Here is a 20,253-nt window from a genome sequence, read left to right on the forward strand (position 1 = left end):
AAATTAATCAAAAATAAATAAGATATAATTATTTATTTATTTTTAAAGAAATTCTCTCTCATTTTCTTTATGTGTCATCTTCCCTCTACTCTCTCTCTCTCTCTCTCTCTCTCTCTCTCACACACACACACACACACACACACATTTTGTGAAGCTGAAATGATGGATTCTATTTTATCTTCTCTTCCTATATTTCTCTCTACTATCTCCTAAATTTTAAAACAATTGTCATTAATTCATGGTGTAATTGTAAAAATATCATTTAATTGACGGGAAAAATTGCTAAAAAAATTATGTTTTCCTATATTAATAGATTATGTTAATTAATATTTTTAATTAATCAGCTATTAATTGTGGTCGTCCGCATATTTTTCTCTTTCCAATTAATGATTCCTAGGCAAAAAAATGCATTTTTATCCATAATTAACTTATCGAGTATTAATATTCTCAAAAAAAAAAAAAAACTTGTCAATTATTAATTTATAATTTTTCTTCAATTATATATAAAAAAAATTGTTTAATGAATTACTTGTTCATATCCTACGCCAGAAAATAAGAGATGCCGAAATTATTTACAAGAAAGAAATTGTATAGTTGTTTAAACTAACGAGATTGTATAGTTGACGATCGCTGTTTTATTTTATCAACCATTTTCTTTAACATTTTAGGATCGAATGGGCCTAATTCCCCATAAAAATAAATGAAACTAAAAAAAAGGATGCGATCCAATATATTCGTTTCTGTTTGGGCTTTTAAAAAAATAAGGCTAGATCATGATATTGTTGCAAAGGGTAATTTTAAGGATATGTCACGTAAAATCACCAAATTTGAACATATTATGATTTAATCTAAAAAAAATTATGTGTGTAACATTACATACTTTTGGCATATTCTGATTTTAAACTCCAACAAAAAATTATGCATATAAATATTTAAATTTTTAGTTGTTATACATTTAACTACATGAACAATAAATTTTACATGGTTTATAAATGTTAAATGACGTTGTTTAATACATAAAAAATTAATAAATTAAATCCATCCTAATTACAATCAGGCAAAATTATCCTGATTAAATCTGCGTATGTGGTCAGATATTGTTCCCGTAGTTAAAATCAGAAACAACTAAAAGTTCATATATTTATACGCAAAATCTTTTGTTAGAGATTAAAATTAGTATATGCCCAAAGTTGTGGTTTTACAAGCATAATCTTTTGTTAAATGTTAAAACTAGAATGTGCCCAAAGTTTGTAGTTTTATAGGTAGAATCTTTTGTTAAAGATTAAAACCAGAATATACCCAAGGTCAGTGGTTTACTAGCCATTAACCCTAATTTTAAACACAATCAGGGGCGGAGCCAAGGGGGCTGGGGGGGCTGAAACCCCCTCCCAATTGTGAGTTTTTTAAAAAAAAATATATAGATATATGTCTATATTATAAAAAAAAATTGTATACATTATTATTATTACTCCTTCCGTCCGCCAAAAGTGGACCACTTTTACTATATCGGGCGTCCGCAAAGAGTATACCACTTTTCTCTTATAGAAATGGTCCCACCATCCACTTTAATCTTTTATCCTTACAAACACTCTTTATTTACAAAAAAATCATCCCAAATTCAATCTCAACCACACATCTCATAAAGTGGTGGGACCATTTTTCCACTACATCAAAATTATCATAAATTTTATTAAATCTCGTGATCAGCCAAAGTGGTCCACTTTTGGTGGACGGAGGGAGTATTATGCTTGTCTTTTAATAGAAAATGCCTAAAATGTAAGGAATGCCCAATTTTTTTTTGTTTGTTATTAGAGCATCCGCATCGCATTACGTGATGCCTCTTACTAGAGTAGAGGAGGCATCGAGTAATGTGATGCAGCCCCTCCCTACTCGAGAGGCTCACGATAGAACAGGTAGGGGGATAGCGGCTTTATTGCGGGCGTGTGCTATGCACGCGCCGAATAAACAAAAAAAAATAAAATTTAAATGTCAAATTTCAAAATCTGACCGTTTTGGCATTTCCCCAAATTTTTGTTTTGAAAATCGGTCCATTTGATCGTTTGGCATTTTTTTTCTTTTTTTCTCTTCTTTAAATTCCCCTTTCTTCTTTTTTCATTTCCACCACCTTCATTATTCTTCCACTTCCATCTCCTCTCCCACCATCTTCAATCTTATTCCTCTCTCTACAATTTTCATGGATCCACACAACCCAAACTACTATGATCTAAATTGGTGCCCCAATCTCTCAGGCGACTATCATCCCGATTTGGAGGGATGTACCGTGGGGGATGATCCTCCAACCGGCGAGGAGGAGCCACCGGTAGCCCATAGTGCCGCCAAATCAAAGAAAGGCAGCCGGAGGAAGGAAATCGCCAACAAGAGCAAGCATGACAAGCAGGCGCTGGCGCCGACGGACCTCATCGTCCAAATTTGGACGGAGGAGACCAACGACGCCATCCGTGGGGCCGATCAAAAGGAGGAGGCGCACTGGACACGGATTGTCGACTGTGTCAACCCCCTCATCGGCGCCAACCTCAAGCACCGCTAAATTCAAGGGCACTGGGCCCGAGTGAGCCAAGATGTGCGGCTCTGGGAAAGTATTTGGGTGGAGACGCGCACCCGGTGGCCTTCCGACCATTCTGAGGATATGCTCCGGGACAAGGCCCAAATCCTCTTCAAAAGTCAGAGCCCAAATAAGGCCGCCTTCAACTATTGGAACGCGTGAAAAATTCTCTGAAACAACCACAAGTTCAAATCGATGTACCTCGAGGGAGACATGCATTCCTCCAAGAGGACAAAGACTACAGAGGAGGGCGGCTTCACCACCTCGGCGTCGGGCGAGGAGATCTCGTCTTCCCGGCCGATTGGAAACAAGGCGGTGAAGGCGGCGGCGAGAGCGGTGAAGGCAAAGGGGAAGGGGAAGGCGGCAAGCTCCGAGCAACCATCGGAATACAAAGAGGCATTGTAGCGGTCCGACCAAAACTTGAAAAAAATCACCGCCGAGTACGCCAAGAAGAACGACTTCAAGGAGAAGGAGAATGAGTTCAAGGAGAAGGAGCTTGATACGAAGCTCCTCAGCTTGGGTACGACGCAAATGAGCGATGCACAAAGGAGGGGACACGAGTACATGGTCCAAGAAATGCTCAAGCGTCGTGGACTGATCTAGAGTAGGATTTTAATTTATGTAATTTTAATTATGTTTTTAAGTTTTTTTTTATGTAATTTTTAGGATTTTTATTTTAATGGAAATTTAATTATTTGTAAAATGTGTTATTTAAATTTGAGCAATTAAAATTAAAGAAAAGTGTAAAAATCAAAACTAAAAAAATCAAGTAGTCTATCATGTAATCTCAATGCGACCTCCTTACTCAATGTGGTCCCCTCCTATCAAGTAGGCTATCAAGTAGGAACCAATGCGGATGCTCTTATTACTATGCTTGTCTTTTATTATTATTGATTCTAGCTTGTTATATATTGAAACTATATAATCTATGAAAATGTTGTTCTTTATAAATTACTATTATGCTCTTCTTTTAATAAAAAATGCCTTAAATATACGGAATGTCTAAAAAACATTTCTCTAGAACTACCGCCCCCGAACCTCCATACAAGTTCAGCCCCCTCCCAAATTAATTCATAGCTCCGACACTGAACACAATCCCCAATTTTTGCACTATACTTATCTAAAATTAATTTGAAAGAATAATACGTACACTCTTTTCACATATAAATCATATAACCTCATTCTAATCTAATATTAAAAATATTGATAAATAATCTTAACAACTCCTTCAATATAGCCTTAATTAAAAAAAGAACATAATTATTATAGAAGAAACATCAGTATTACAATTCGATAAATAACCCTAATAACCCTTAATCAGGGCACTATGAGGAAGATTACAAGGGATAAGAAAAAATCATTTAATTCATTACGTAATAATTATTTTTATCAGTATTTAGCTTCATTTATCACGTAATATTGTATATCATATACATTGTGTTTAATTCTGTATCATATATATATATATATATATAGGGTTGGGTTCTTATAGTATCCAAGCTTATGTTAGATCCGTAGGACCAATTCTTAACCACATGATTTGGATAAGAGGTGCATTGAGATTGTGACACGTGACAAGAAGCTTCCAAGGCAATTCAAGACAAAAATCTGGGCAGGGGTAAAATCGAAAAATATTTTCGGAAAATATATATTTTTATATTCTCAAAATATTCATATAACTGATTTTTTGACCACTGACCCACTCCCACCCCACCCCTCCCCCCCCCCCCTAATTTTTTTTTTCAAAAACTGAATTTCTGAAATGCATATACTTTCACACAAAAATGCATATACTTTCACACAAAAATGCATTACATTTTTTGAAAAAAATTAATTTTTTTTTGCTAGAAATAATTAACTACAAATAATTATTTTTGCAAATACATTTTTTTTAAAAAAATCCTAAACACTAAACCCTAAATACTAAAACACTAAACTCTAAACATCATTAAACCCTAAACACTAAAACCAAAATCCTAAATTAAATACTAAACACTAAAACCTATATACACTAAAACACTACACACGAAAACCTTAAACACTAAAATCTAAACATCATTAAACCCTAAATACTAAAACCCAAACCATAAAATAAATACTAAACACTAAAACCTATACACTAAAACACTACACACTAAACCCTAAGAACTAAACCCTAAACACTAAACGCTAAACATCATTAAACCCTAAACCCTAAAACCAAAATCCTAAAATAAATACTAAACACTAAAACCTATATACACTAAAACACTACGCACTAAAACCTAAAAATTAAACCCTAAACTCTAAAACACTAAAATCTAAACATCATTAAACCGTAAATACTAAAACCCAAACCCTAAAATAAACCCTAAACACTAAACCCTAAACACTAAACCCTAAAACCTAAACCCTAAAAACTAAACCCTAAACACTAAAAACCTAAACACTAAACCCTAAACCCTATACCCTAAAATAAAATATTATAAAACATGTGTATATAAAAAAGAAGAATGCATAATCAAGAACAATAAAATGCATATACTGTTAAATATAAATGCATAAATCAGTTTTTGAAAAAAAAAAATTGGCTTGGGGGGTGGGCGTGGGGGGTGGGTGGGGGTGGGGCAGGGATGGGGTGACGAAAATACCAGATTTATTAAAATGAAATGCATTTTTTGTATAATTTAATTCATTTTTATGTGAAAACTTTATGCATTTTTGTTTGATTTTATATGCATGTGAAACATGCCTATTTTGGGGGGGGTGTGGGGTGGGGTGGGGGGTGGTATGGGGTGGGGTGGTGAAAATACCAAAACTGTAAAACTCAAATACATTTTTCTGTTCAAAGTTATGCATTTCATGTGAAAACTTTATGCATCTTCGTGTGAGACTTTATGCATTTAAAATATATCTATTTTGAGAAAATCTAAAAAATATATATATATTTTTTAATTTTTAATTCTGAAAATTATATTCCAATTTTACCCCTCTCCAGATTTTGCCTTTGAATGCTTGGAAGCTCTTTGCCACGTGTGTCACCATCTTGATGCGCCACATGTCATAAATGTGTGGTCAAGAATTGGTCCTACGGTACTACCATAAGCTTGGATACTACATGATCCTATTCCTATATATAAATATACATTATATAAATAAATAAAGAAATTTAAAGACCGCACGACGATGAACTCAAACCCAAAACCTCATGCCTTGAACATTAACTATTTATTCTGAGGCCAACACACGAAATTCTGTATCATTAATACTACGTACTTTAAACTTCATAATTTAGCTAAATTACTTTTTTCAATATATACCTTGAAAGTTAGGTGGAATTAAATTAAGCCGAATTAAATTAACAGAGCTCAAGTTATAATCAACTATGAGTATATTATTAAATATTCTATAAATATAAAAATATAGTTATAGTTTTATGATGGTCATGCGAACAAAAGATGCTCATCAGGAAAGTGCCAAAGGATGAAAGTCAATAATTTAACTATTCAAGGTATCTTATGCTAATTAAAATGAGCATAACTGAGCTTACTTTTGAATGTTTTAGTATATATAATAAGGACGAGATGATTAGTATATATAATCTAATTGAGCACCGTCTAATACATATGCTCCAAAGCATTATCTCTTTCAAGCTTCAACTTCTGAAAACAGAGCTTGTAATATAACATAAGATTCGAATCAATCTAATACCACATTCCTCAATCATCTCACTATAATTTTTTTAAAAAAAAAACAGTTACATATATAAATGCATATGAACATACAACATTACAAAATAAAAAAATAAAAAAAAGTCTTACAGCTGCACGAGGACATAAGGGCGCGAGCTCGAGGTTGCTGCATTTCGAGATAAGGGCGCGAGCTCGAGGTTGAGCTTGAATAACTAGCCATGGCAACTTGAGAATCGCAACAAAAATGCCTTCAATCGAAGTGGTTATGGGTGTAAATTAGGGTAGAGGGTATCGGGTACACCCTCACTCGACTCGATTACCCGCGCGGGCATCGAATACCCGATACCCTCCCAAATCATAAAGAGGGTCGGGTGCGAGTATGTAATTCCATAAAATTTCGAGTATCGGGTACCCACGTCGGGTAATGCGGGTACCCGTATACCCGATTTTGGATTTAATTAATTAATTTTTTATTTATTTTAATTTATTTATTATCAAATTGCAATAATTTTTAATTTCCTCCTTCCTATTCATAATTTTTAAATAGTTGGACAAAATACCCTCAATTTGCCGGACAAAATACCCTCAATTTGCATGACTTCAAAAAATAGCGGGTAATGTGAGTACCCGCATATGCAACGCGGGGGGAGTGAGGGTATTGTTTTGGGGTGATTTTGCAAGTCGGGTACTCGCAATTTGCAGGTATGGTACTTGACCCACCCCGAATTTTACAATCCGAGAAGTGGTGGACAAATAGTCCTACCAAAATCAGTGGTTGACGAAGAACCATGGTCTTGTGAAGAATAACCCTAACTTTTAGGTTGCAAACTCAATTTTTACCACAATTAACGAATTCAATCTCAAATTACAATAAAATGATGATGTTTTAATTTATAACAAACAACGTCGCTTGCTCGCACGGACAACGTTATCATGTTGGCAATTTTGAGTACCGTGTAAGCTTTAAATCAGGCGAAATTGAACATTATGGAACAAAATTTGAATCAATTGAAAGTTTATATAGTTTACACGAACATTTGAAAGTCATAGTCAAAATTATAATTTGCCAAAGTTCGTGGATTTTGGCGCTATTTGCCCTAAATTTTAATATGCTTACAAAAATTGATTTGCTTCACGTAAACTAATATATATCTTTAATAAAATGACTAAAAATTATTTAGATTTTCAATTGTGAAGTCTAATGAATAATTGATGTGTAACTTAAAATCTGGTTAAAAGATTACAAAATATATTATTCAAGTTAGATTTGAATTTGTAAAGCTTTATGACAAAACTTGGAATTCAACTTTTGTTTAATAAAAATTGCATACATATATACTTTTGTTTAGGTTATGAATTAAAAAAAAATGACGTTTCAAATTGCATCGTTTTAATTCGCTTTTATATAGATTTTACATTTGCTAAAATATCATAAAGTTGAATGTTGAGTTATAGAATTGATAAAATATAGTAAATAACTCAAAAAATATAATTTATTGATTCATTATTTTAATATATGGACTCACATTATTCAATAAATTTAATTATTGGCCAGAGTTATATTAAATAAATTAAGTTAACTTTTTAATAAAAATATAATTATTTATTTGACCAATTAAAAGTTAATGGGCCAAGTTAAAATGAAGTTTGATTAAAAATCAGTGTGAAATAAAAAATTTGACTTGTGAAAGAAATAAGAATAAAGGAGAATAGAGAGATTTAAAATATTTCAATTTTAGAATGTTACATAATCAAATTTGGTTTTCCAATTATAAACAAGATTACTTTATTTCAAGTATTTAATTTTTTTTTTCAAAATGTAATCTCAAAAAATAATGTTTTGTTCAAAATGTTGGCCGAGGGCGATCCGGTCATTTTAGGAAACAGAAAAAAATAAAACAGGGGAGGAGCACCGTTTTGACTCCTTGTGTTTCTAGGGTTTTTGAAGAAGTAGTCTCCAAACCCTCGCAGGGTTGTACTCCGTGAAGCTTCGGTTGTACGTTCAAGAAACTCATCGACAATGGACAAGAGCATGCTCGGAGATCTGGACGCTCTTCCCGAGGAGGATAAGCTCCGAATGTCTTCCATGATCGACCAGCTCCAAATCCGCGACAGGTAATATATATGTGTGTGTGTTTGCGCGCGCCTGCCGCGCTCTGGTTTACGGTTTTATGATTTATTCGGAAATGGAAAACGAATTCGACGTATTTGATTCAACGGTATACGATCTTTCGCATATATTAATCCAAATCGAAGTTTGTTCGAGGCCTAAAAAAATTTGAGTATTATTATTAATTCGTTGGATGTTACTTTTAGTGTCATATAATGGCTTTAATTGGCTTGAATGGGGTTGGTGTTCATTGATTTTAGTTTGGGCGTGTCGTTTCGTTTTTGAGCTTATCTTGGCGTGGAAGTGATTAGTTAGATGGTTGCTTGCTTAATGCATGTGGATATTACGAGTGTAACTAACTGAGTGGACTTGTTCAGCTTTGATCGTGTTTCATTGCAGCTATTCCCGTCTGCAATCTGCAATTAACTATGTTATTTGTTCGGTTGATTTTTTTTTTTTTGCTGGATGGCATTTAATGGCTGTTCCATTGTCGCATATGCTAGAGATGGGGAAGATTAAGGAAAGTTTAGTTCAGTCATTGAATAATATTGGCAAATGTAACTCTGACATTTGTTATTGAAGTGTCTTTCTGGCTTATGATTTAGAAGGTTGATTGTAATTGCTGTAAAGTTATTGCATCTTTTTATGCGGCCTTAATCTAAGAAATGCTAATTGCTAGCTTTAGATGGGTGTTAACTGTGTTGACTCTAATTGGAATGGAATTGGTCATAAGTATGTTGATATGATTGGCTGGGTGAGATTGTCTTGTGTACTATTCTTATTAAAGTTGTCAAACATATGATAATAATTTCTTATACCTGACATCCTTTCCCTTGTGATTTTCTTGATCTGTCTTTGACTCCTTGAGTTTCTTTGTTATCCTCTCTTTCTTTCTTTCTTGATTTTGTTATTGACCCTGCTTTATTCTCTTGTCTAAAGTTTGAGCTATGTATTTTCTCCTTTTGTCCTGGATTTGATGTTATAAAAATCCCATTTTCTTTCTATTACCTAGTAGAGATAGAGAGAGACTAAATTTTTAAAAGAAGCTGCTTTATGGAGCAAGCAATGTTAATATCTATTAGTTATTTGATTCGAGCCTATTTGATTAGGCATCCCATTTGTTCAGTTACTTGTAGGAAGCATTGATTCACATACTCTTCTAAGGATCTAGTTTTAGAACAAATTTTTGTTGGTTTCTATCATTATTTCAACTTGGAAATTTGACATCTTGTATGGTTATTAGTTATTACCGGTTTATGTACTAGAAGATGTTTGGGGGTTGCTGTTTTTCTTGCAGAACTCTATAAGAAATGTTGAAACCTTTCCCTATCATCATGCTAAAATGACTTGGAAAATTTTCATGGTCTTGTACTTGTACATGGTTACTCATAGAGTTTCATTGACTACAAACAAATTAGACCAAAAAAACTGCCAACGGCTTATATTTTTTCCATATTGGTGATTCTAAATACTTTATGGGACTTTACTTGGGTAGTGAAGTATAAAAATATTCCATGTTGTGGGATATATTTGTTAATGATTTTACTTTACATCCACTAAGAACAATTGTAACTACAAAGACTTGAGGGTGATTTCTGTCATTAGTATTGAGGAATTATAATGTTTAATTACAGTTTGGAGAATTCAATGACCAAGCGAAGCTTTACCTGGGTACAGTATATGCCAGTATCATATATACATGTAGAGTCCTGTAATGGGAAAGGATAAATTTTTCGCTGCTAAATAAAGCTCCTTTGCAAGCTATAATAGTCACTCGCTCAAATATTGATCTGCCCATGTGGGATCAATATATAAATAAGTATTGTCTTGGGGAGCATTTTAGAGCTCATGCATTATTGAAGATACTAACTAAAACTAAACTGATACTCATCCCTACCGTCTTATGCTTGTAGATGAGGTCAGTCAAAATGATATCATAGCTACTCCAAACAAAAGGTCTGTGTTGACCAGTCATATGGGAACACTTTTATGTTCAAGGGTTTGACAAAGTTCTCATATTGGGTCTCCACATGTGCTAGCTTTTAGATGATATGGTTAGTCTTTCAACATTTACCCTTATATGCATATGAGAATACGCTTCTCATGCTCTACTGCTTTTGCATGCGTTTTTATCGCATAACTTGATACAGTGACATGGATCACGATTAATTGAAGTTACTGTTATCCCCAGACAGTGACCAATCTATAAATTTCATTTGTTCTTTCATTTTCTGTTCAGTTATCCAATCTTCTTTCTAAGAAACTACCACATATTGGTTTAGCAGAATTGAAGCTGCTAAAATTGGATTATTTATGGATCAATATGCAATACTAACTCTTCTCTTTCTTTTTAATTTTTCTTCCCTCTCATGTCTGATTTCTGGCTGCAGTTTAAGGATGTATAATACACTTGTGGAAAGATGTTTCACCGACTGTGTCGACACATTCAGGCGCAAAACTCTAGATAAGCAAGAAGAGACTTGTGTCCGCAGATGTGCGGAGAAATTCTTAAAGCACTCTATGCGCGTCGGCATGAGGTTTGCCGAGCTAAACCAAGGAGCTGCCACACCAGATTAAGATGCAGTCACAGACCTTTTCCGTTGGTAGGCGTTGTTCCTACTTGCCAACTTTGAGGGCATTCCATTACATTAATAGTTTTTGAAGATTTGCTTTGGTTAGGACTTATTACTAATGCTACTTATTTGGACGCAATAAGGTAAGATATCGTTTCTTGTAACGTTATTGAAGCTGTTACAGACTCCCTGCAGCTTATTCTTTTCAATTTTGATTATGTCAAATATTGTTATATGAGATTATCAATATTTGGTTTTTAGTAACATTTAAATATTCCGATTCTAGGTTTTTTGTGTTGGACCTGATAAGTTTCCGAGTTTGGCATATTACAAAGATACTTTAATCATTTTAGTTCTAAAGTTGAAACATGAATGATTGCATTTAAATTGCAATCTCCTGTCCAATTTATTGATTTTACGTACTGTTTTTAATATTGCAAGAGAATACTAATTGACTCTTTTGCAATTCATATCATATGTCAAGTTTACTTGAAATAAAGTTGTTTTTGTTCGTGTCAAAAACATTAATTTTGTCTGCACACATTGTAGTTTTGGAATTATATTTTAGTGGACAATATGTCAAAAGTCGACAGGTTGTGATTTAGAAGCTAAATATCCTTTTATAATTGAATTACTTTAAATTTCGAATAAAATTGCCGAGAACCGGCACAAAATGTAATTTAGAAAATGAAGAGAACAAAACTTCAAAATTTATGAAAGATGTAAAGAGGGTGTTTGGTAAGCTTATGTTAAATAGCTTATAGTTATAAGCTTCAATAATTTTGATGTTTTAAAAGTGTATTAGATGTAGTTTTTTACTAGAAGTTTATAAATTATTAAAGTATTTGAATAATATCTTATAAGATGTTTTAAGAGTATATTAAATGTAATTTTTCAAAAATTAAAATTTGTCGAAGTGTTGAGTTTTACAAGCTAAAGATAAATTTTGTGATAGGGATAAAGAGATTATTGTTATTGAGAAAAAAGTGAACGAAAAATGTATTTGAAATGGCATATAATAAAAATAATAAATTATAATTAAATCTTTGTAAAATGATTATTACATATAAGATTATGAAAAAAAAATAGCTGGTATAGAGGATTTAATTTTTTTTGGGAGGTTATTATTACAACTTACAAATTGTTTAAAAGTTTGGTTTACCAAATACTCTGAAGGGGTTTATAAGTCGTAAGCTGCTTAGTTAAACATAGTACAATGGTATTGCTAAAATGTCATGACACTTACTTATGCTTCTAAAATTCTCATAAGGTGTGTTTAAAGTGAACGGCCAAAGTATGTAAGATGAGACATCGTTGTTTTGGGTTCGAACAAAATCATCAAAAATATGGGGGAAAAGATTAATCGAAAAATTATCAATTTTTTCGAAGGATTGGATCTGAAAAACATGATTTTTTTTATTACTATTATTTTTGTTAATATTATCCTTTGGAAGTTTTTTTTTTTTTTTTGAAAATATTATCCTTTGGAAGTTAAAGTTAGGATTAATGTGATTTTGTAGGGAGTGAAGAAATTTCACCTAACTAGTTTTTTCCCTTTCAAAGCAGCACTAATATTTGATTTTCATGGTTGTAATCTTCGCCGAAATTTAATTTAATCAAATAAGAAAATAAAACATTTTACCGAAGAGAAAAACTCCACTTTTCTTTTTTTCAAAATTGCCCCGGAAACGGACCAAGGCTACTTCAGGAATTATAACAAAACTTCTCTCTCCTCAAAACCCCAAGCAACCTCAGAGATACAAAACCCTAGCCCCCAATTAAACTCACTCGTTATTCCTCTCAAGAAGAAGAAGAAGAAGATTTGATGGCGGATAAAGTGATTTCTCTGGACAGTATTAAGGCCTTTTGGCACTCCCAGGTTCACGATCCTGAAAAATGGGATCACAACGTGGTAATTTTACTGCAATTGTTTCTTCTTTTTTCTATGTTTATCTGTTTTTTCAATAAATTCTTCATCCGTGTTTTTATCTGTGTTTTTTGAAAATATTAATCATTCACATGTTGGTGTTTTGCTTATATTTACTGTAGATTTCGAAAATAAAAAAATCGTAATTTTATTCCTTCCGGTTTGCCTTCTTTGGAGAAATCGGGTGCATGGGTGAAATTCATTCTTTGAATTTAGTATATGTAGACTCATTGATCTTCTTTAGAAATTTAATAGGTGTTGAATTTGTCGTGCGTGAGTTTTAGAGTTTGAGAATTATTAGAAATGTTACAAGTGTTAATTTAGCAATTTTAATGATTCTGTTTGTGACTTCTCTGTTTCTGCAATTTCATTATACATGCCAAGAGTTGATTTTTGATGTCATCGCATTGGCTGGTTTGCTATTGTGGGGAGATGAAAAACAATTTGAACTTGGAATAAAGTATCTTGTGTGATGTTCGCATTCTTTAGATGAATGAAGAGTGTTTCGTGTATGAAATTTTGAGTTTGACAATAATGAGAAGGTCTAGTTTTTGGCAGATATACTGTTTTGTGTATGAGTCTTGGAATAATAAGAATGTATAGTTTTTCTGCAGAGATATAGTGTTGTGTATAAGTTTTAGAGCCTTAGAATAATAAGTAGTTATAGTTTTCTGCATATATAGTGTTTTGTGTATGAGAATATGTGGGATGTATGTAGTATTTTCAGCGTAGCTTAATTCATTCCTTGTGTTACAAATTGCAGAAATTACTCCGTGCAGTAGGTATTTTTGCTGGATCTATTGTCTTGATGCGCCAATATGGTGATATGATGGCCATTTGAGAGATCGGGTCGGGCAAGGAGTTTGAGCTTCTTGTTGATAGGATGGATTAGTTTATGCACGTTTGCTTTATCTTTACTTTACCCCTCTGTTTATGATCTTCGAATGATTTGTCTTTTAAACTGCCAAATTCATGGAAGAGTAAAATTTGGATTGCAGTGATAATAGCTGTTGGGGTTTTTTTATTTGACAAAGTATTTTCCTGTTGATTTATTCTCCATCTGCATTTTTGTTATATTATCGTATGAACGCTGTGATCAACTCCCCATACTTTGCTTTGTGGGGCTGTAGATAACATTAGGTGTTTCTAGTTTGGTGTACAAGTGATGTATTTGGTGCAATTTATGGGGCATAAGATCTTCCTACACAAATCTTATCAACACCAAATGTGTTATGTAGTCACCGACTCTCCTCTTTAGCCCATGTTTGATTGAGTATTTTTGAAGGTTGGAAAATCCATTACTTGTTTTTGGTTTGGGTAATGGGTTAATCATTACTCTTATTTGAGGATAATTCAATCACTCAATTTGTTACCGGGATTCCTTTACTGCTGATTTCTTTCCATTGTTAAATTAAACACTCAATAAAATAATTATTGTTACTGTTTCATCCCTTTATTTGATTTTATTTTCTTTTCATTTCTCCACTTGAACCAAACGAGCACTTAATCTAAATAAGAAAACAATGCCCAATGGTCGTTTATATGTGTTGGGTACGATTTATGTGATTAAGTCAATCCATTTTCACTAGTTAATGTGGAATCTATGGCATGCTTATTGGTCAATACACTCACTACTTGATGTCCATGGTGGTTGCACGCCTCCAACCTATTGGGAGAAGTGGTGGATAAATATCAAAGAGTGTCAAAAATAAATGACACTTACACAGCAGAATCAGGATAATTTTTTCCCCTCTTGCTGGATTACAAAATGGGACCAAACCAAGAAAAACAAATATGGTGCAAAATATAGGAAAAATATGAGACAATAATTTTTACGTAGAAAATCCAAATTGGGAAAATCACGAGACCATTGTCTAGAAAATCTTCCACTATGTATATAGTAGGCTTACAAAAATTCTTCCTACACAAAATAGGAGAAACACAATTATCAAGTTTAATAACATGGAAAACACAAGAGGACTGAGCTACTATTTTAAGAGATGAAAAAATCCTATGATTTTTCCTCACATTTTTTTTCTCTCACAATGCACTCACCAAACTCTCTTGTTTGCCTCACTTTTCTCGCACTCTTGCACATTTTCATTCGGCAGAATTCAGCTCAATTTATAGAGGAGTTAAGCTGCAAATGTCTTCCCCTATAGCCACCCTATAGCTGCAATTGTAGAATGCTGTAATAGGAGGAATCTGGCAAATCTTTCATCCGCCGCATTGCCGAGAAACAAGGTAGGCTTGCAGCAAAAATTTTGCTGCCAGTTTACTTCAATAGTCAATATTGCTATTGTTGCTATAAATGCAACATTTCCTCCACAATCTTTGTCAACAATTGTGGGCTTGTACGTGGGACCATTCCACATGAAGTGGAAAGACCTCAACAATTCTGCTCCCTCACGTCATGTGGAGATTCAACTAGACCTGCTTCACGTTTGCAGATCTCAAACTTATCTTGGGGTAAGGACTTGGTAAACATATAGGCACCATTCTCATCGGTGTGGACTTTTTCGAGTTGCATTAGTTTCCTTTCAAGTGCATCTCGAATCCAATGATATCTCACATCAATATGCTGAACTTTCTCAATATATTATTCTTGAGATAACCAGAGCTTCTTGCTCTTCCTGTCCCTGAAGATCTTCATTCCAAGGATCTGCTTAGCCGCGCCTAAGTCTTTCATCGCAAAAGACTTGTTTAGCTCTTTCTTCAGCTTATCAATCTTGCTGGCATCATTGCCTACAATTAACATATCGTCAACATAGACTGACAATATGATAAAATCACCTCCCTGTGAACTTCTTGAAGAAAACAAAGTGATCTGAGGTGGTCCTATTCTAGCCATGGGCAGACATGAAGGACTCAAACTTCATGTACCATAGTCTGGGAGCTTGTTTCAAGCCATACAAGCTCTTCTTCAACCTGCATACAAGGTTCTCTTTTTCTTTGACTTTGAAACCGTCAGGTTGGTCCATGTAGATTTCTTTGTCTAAATCTCCATGCAGAAATGCAGTCTTCATATCAAGTTGCTCGATCTCCAGGTCCAAACTGGTAGCAATCGCGAGCACCACTTTGATTGAAGACATCTTCACCACTAGTAAGAAAATCTCTTCAAAATCAACACCCTTTTTCTGACTGAAACAGTGAAACCCTTCACAACCAGTCTCGCCTTGTACCTTGGTTGTGAGCTATTCTCCTCAGCCTTAAATCTGTAGACCCACTTATTTTTCAGTGATCTCTTGTCGGCTGGTAACTTCACTAAGTCATAGGTGTGATTTTCAACTAAGGAGTTCATCTCCTCCGTCATGGCTTCTAACCACTTCTCCTTTTGGTCATGCGCCATGGCTTCTACAAAACTATGTGGCTCTCCTCCATCAATGAGCATTACATACTCATGTGGGCTATATCTGGTAGAAGGTTGTCTTTCTCTGGTAGACCTTCTGACTGGACTGGAGGGACATCATCTTGTACAGGTGGAATTTGATCGTCACCTGCTTCGCCATCAACTGGATCAACATGCTCCAGTTGGGTATCTCCTCCGTAATTTTGGAGTGTCGGTGAAGGAGTTGGATATAAGTTGACAGGAACTTCTGAATTAGATTCAGGCTTTTTTTTGTATGATCAGGAACTTGATCTTCAAGGAATACAACATCCCTACTTCTGATGACTTTCCTGTTAGCTGGGTCCCATAATCTGTAACCAAACTCTTCATGAGCGTATCCCAAGAAGATACATGGTTTGGTTTTATCATCAAGCTTGGATCTTTCATCTTTTGGAATGTGAACAAAAGCCCTGCAACCTCAAGTGTTTGTAAGACACGTCTTTCCCGAACCAAACTCTATCTGGAATGTCACCATCTAGAGGAGTTGATAGAGAAAGGTTGATCAAGTCAACTGCGATCTTCATAGCTTCACCCCAAAAGGATTTTGGCAATTTGGAGTGCGACAACATGCATTTAATTCTTTCACAAATTGTTCTGTTCATCATTTCTGCCATACCATTGTGTTGAGGGGTTTTTGGGACGCTTTTCTCAAGCTTGATACCATGGTTCCTACAGTGTTGCTCAAACGGGCATTGGTACTCACCGCCGTTATCTGCACGAACACACTTCAATTTCCTTCCCGTTTGTCTCTCGGCTTTTGCTTGAAAATGCTTAAAGACCTCCAAGGTTTGGTCTTTAGTTTTCAAGGCAAAACACCAGATTTTCCTCGAAAAATCGTTAATGAAAGTGATGAAATATAGTGCGCCACCAAGAGTTCTGTCTTTCATGTAACACAAATTTGTGTGCACCAAATCAAGAGGTTGAGCTTTTCTTGAGGGAAAGAAGCTCTTGAATGCAACTCTGTGTTGTTTTCCAGCCAAACAATCAACACAGGTTTCCAAGTGCATTCCTTTAACCTCAGGGATGAGGCTTCTTCTAGCCAAGATCTCCAGACCTTTCTGGCTCAGATGCCCAAGCCTCTTATGCCATATCTCAATGGAGGAATTTTTGAAGATTGCATTCACCTCTCCATTGGACAATGTTGCATGCATCATGTAGAGAGAATTTTGCTTTCTACCCTTTGCTGCAATTAGAGAGCCTTTGATTAGCTTCCATTTTCCTTCGCCGAAATGGTTGATGTAGCCATCATCATCGAACTTGCCAGTGGAAATAATATTGAGTCTGATATCAGGAACATGTCGGACATCTTTTAAGATAAGCTTACATCCCATGTCAGTAAGTAGGACAATGTCTCCTATACCAGCAACTTCTGTCACACCATGATTGGCCATTCTGACTTTGCCAAAATTGCCACCGGTGTAAGATGCAAACATATCACGATGTGGCGTAATGTGATATGATGCACCCAAATCAACGATCCAGTCTGTTTGTTGGCATGACGAACTCACAAGAGCATCATCGCAAACTGCGACAACATCGCCATCAGTTGCAACTGTTGTTGTGTCTTTCTCAGCTTTTTCATTATTTCCACGCGCTTGATCTCTTTTCTTCTTTCTGCAGTCTCTCTCGTAGTGGTTTGGACCACCGCAATAATGGCATTTGAAGTCTTTTTTGGGTTTAGACTTTCCCCTGGATTTATCTCTCGAGTATTGAGAGCCTTTACTTTTACTTCTCCCTCGATCTCCATTTTCAGCAATCATCGCCTTTGTCTCAGAAGAACGTTCTTGATCTTTTCTTCTGGATTCTTCATTAAGAAGACAATCTTTGACCATCTGCAAGGTCAGTGCTCCACCTGGAGCCAAGTTGCTGATTGACACTACAAGAGTGTCACAACTGTCCGGCAACGAACTGAGTAGCAATAAAGCTTCAACTTCATCATCAAGAGAAATCTTCATGTTGGTGGATTGGTTGATAAGACCATGATATGCATTTAGGTGCTCCGTCATGTTGGCACCCTCCACATATCGCAAGCGAACGATTTTTCTGATGATGGAAGCTTTGTTTAAGGCGTTTTTCCTTTCAAACATAGCTTCCATTTTATTCCAAAGAACATCAACTTTTTCCTCGTTAACAAAATGATGGAAAATACTGTGTTCAATGAAGCGCCGGACGTAACCAACTGTTTTCATGTGCATGATGAGCCATTCATCATCACTCATATCCTTTGGTTTGGCATCATCTCCATGTAAGGGCAAAAAGAGATCCTTACAATAGAGAAGATCCAACATGCTCGGCTTCCAAATTGAGTAATTTGATCCGCTTAATTTGAACATACCCCCAAGCGAAGACGATTCCTCCATTTTTAATCCGCCTCAGAACCAAGGTGGCTTTGATACCACTTGTTGGGAAAAGTGGTGGATAAATATCCAAGAGTGTAAAAAATAAATGACACTTACACAACGGAACCAGGATAATTCTTTTCCATCTTGCTGGATTACAAAATGGGACCAAACCTAGAAAAACAAATATGGTGCAAAATATAGGAAAAATATGAGACAATAATTTTTACGTGGAAAACCCAAATTGGGAAAAACCACGAGACCGTAGTCTAGAAAATCTTCCACTATGTATATAGTAGGCTTACAAAAATTCTCCCTACACAAAATAGGGGAAACACAAATCTCAAGTTTAATAACTTGGAAAACACAAGAGGACTGAGCTGCTATTTTAAGAGATGAAAAATCCTATGATTTTTCCTCACAATTTTCTTCTCTCAAAATGCACTCACCAAACTCTCTCTTGTTTGCCTCACTTTTTTCGCACTCTTGCACATTTTCATTCGGTAGAATTCAGCTCAATTTATAGAGGAGTTAAGCTGCAAGTGTCTTCCCCTATAGTCACCCTGTAACCCAATTGTAAAATACTGTAATAGAAGGAGTCTGGCAAATTTTTCATTCGCCGCATTGCCGAGAAACAAGTTAGCATTACCGAGAAACAAGGTAGGCTTGCAGCAAAAATTTTGCTGCCAATTTACTTCAAAAGTCAATATTAATATTGTTGCTATAAATGCAACATTTCCTCCACAATCTTGGTCAATAATTGTGGGCTTGGACGTGGGACCATTCCACATGAAGTGGAAAGACCTCAACACAACCAACTTGTCAAACTTGCATTTTACTTTTATGAACGTATTAGATAATAATTAGATGTGTGTTGGTGGGATAAGCGATCTCATGTTTTGTGATTAAAAAGTAGTATAGGGTTGTTTATGAACATAATAGGCGAATAGTTAAATGTGCTAGTTGGTGGAAGATGCATTCTCAAGTTTTATGATTAAAAATTATAGTATACTATACAAAATTATTGCTTTATGAGACATTCAATACATAACAAACACACTCAATATAATTCACAAATTATATAGTATGCAACAAGAAGAAAAAATCTTACTTAATTTGACAAAAATATCCCAAAAAATATTATTTTTTCTTTCTAATTTTATCATTACTAATTTACTATATGACTAATTTTAATACTTGTCTAAGAAAATGGGAAACTTTGAGTAGATGTAAGGATATTTCGAAAAATAAAATGAATTGGAGAAAAAATATCCATCATTCACAAGATAAATGTATTTGTTAATTCATTAGCAGAGAATGTGTGCATTGCACACAATTCATAAATTTCATATTGATAAATTGTATAGTTTAATATAATTGTTATAAATTTCACAATATATAGTAATTAATATAAAAAATAAAAAATTACTCTTTTCATGATTAGTATAAATTCGAAAATAGTTTTTAATTAATTTAGCGAAATTAAAGAATATTCTTTGAGATTTAATTCATTTTCTTTTAGTAGAAAAGTGAAGCAAAATCATAAATATATATTTTTTTAATGCAAAAGATGAAATCAGATAGAATTTTAATGTATATCTAATGAATCTCTATCTATATTCTTCTAAATATATTTTACTAAATATAAATATTTATGTATAAGTCTTATCAAATAACTATAC

General features: G+C 34.4%; 2 protein-coding genes across 2 annotated transcripts; both read left to right on the forward strand.

The window, feature by feature from the left end:
* Window positions 1–8,048: 8,048 nt before the first annotated feature.
* On the forward strand, window positions 8,049–11,202 carry LOC131020316 (mitochondrial import inner membrane translocase subunit Tim9). The gene is made up of 2 exons (XM_057949054.1): window positions 8,049–8,349; window positions 10,735–11,202. Exons 1-2 carry the CDS (start codon window positions 8,255–8,257, stop codon window positions 10,919–10,921), a joined length of 282 nt encoding a protein of 93 aa, XP_057805037.1. The 5' UTR covers window positions 8,049–8,254; the 3' UTR covers window positions 10,922–11,202.
* Window positions 11,203–12,639: 1,437 nt separating this feature from the next.
* Window positions 12,640–13,896, forward strand: LOC131020317 (mitochondrial import receptor subunit TOM5 homolog). Its single transcript, XM_057949055.1, has 2 exons — window positions 12,640–12,829; window positions 13,608–13,896. Exons 1-2 carry the CDS (start codon window positions 12,743–12,745, stop codon window positions 13,683–13,685), a joined length of 165 nt encoding a protein of 54 aa, XP_057805038.1. The 5' UTR covers window positions 12,640–12,742; the 3' UTR covers window positions 13,686–13,896.
* Window positions 13,897–20,253: the final 6,357 nt, after the last annotated feature.

This window comes from Salvia miltiorrhiza, chromosome 4 (assembly GCF_028751815.1).
Source record: "Salvia miltiorrhiza cultivar Shanhuang (shh) chromosome 4, IMPLAD_Smil_shh, whole genome shotgun sequence".
In the NCBI taxonomy this organism is placed as follows: domain Eukaryota; kingdom Viridiplantae; phylum Streptophyta; class Magnoliopsida; order Lamiales; family Lamiaceae; genus Salvia; species Salvia miltiorrhiza.

What these genes read in the sequence shown, in the direction of transcription:
- LOC131020316 (XM_057949054.1), top strand. Translation starts at nt 8,255, where the DNA reads ATGGACAAGAGCATGCTCGGAGATCTGGACGCTCTTCCCGAGGAGGAT. An exon ending in CAGCTCCAAATCCGCGACAG is followed by an intron (nt 8,350 to 10,734) that starts GTAATATATATG and finishes TTCTGGCTGCAG; the next exon opens with TTTAAGGATGTATAATACAC.
- LOC131020317 (XM_057949055.1), top strand. Translation starts at nt 12,743, where the DNA reads ATGGCGGATAAAGTGATTTCTCTGGACAGTATTAAGGCCTTTTGGCAC. An exon ending in AAAAATGGGATCACAACGTG is followed by an intron (nt 12,830 to 13,607) that starts GTAATTTTACTG and finishes TACAAATTGCAG; the next exon opens with AAATTACTCCGTGCAGTAGG.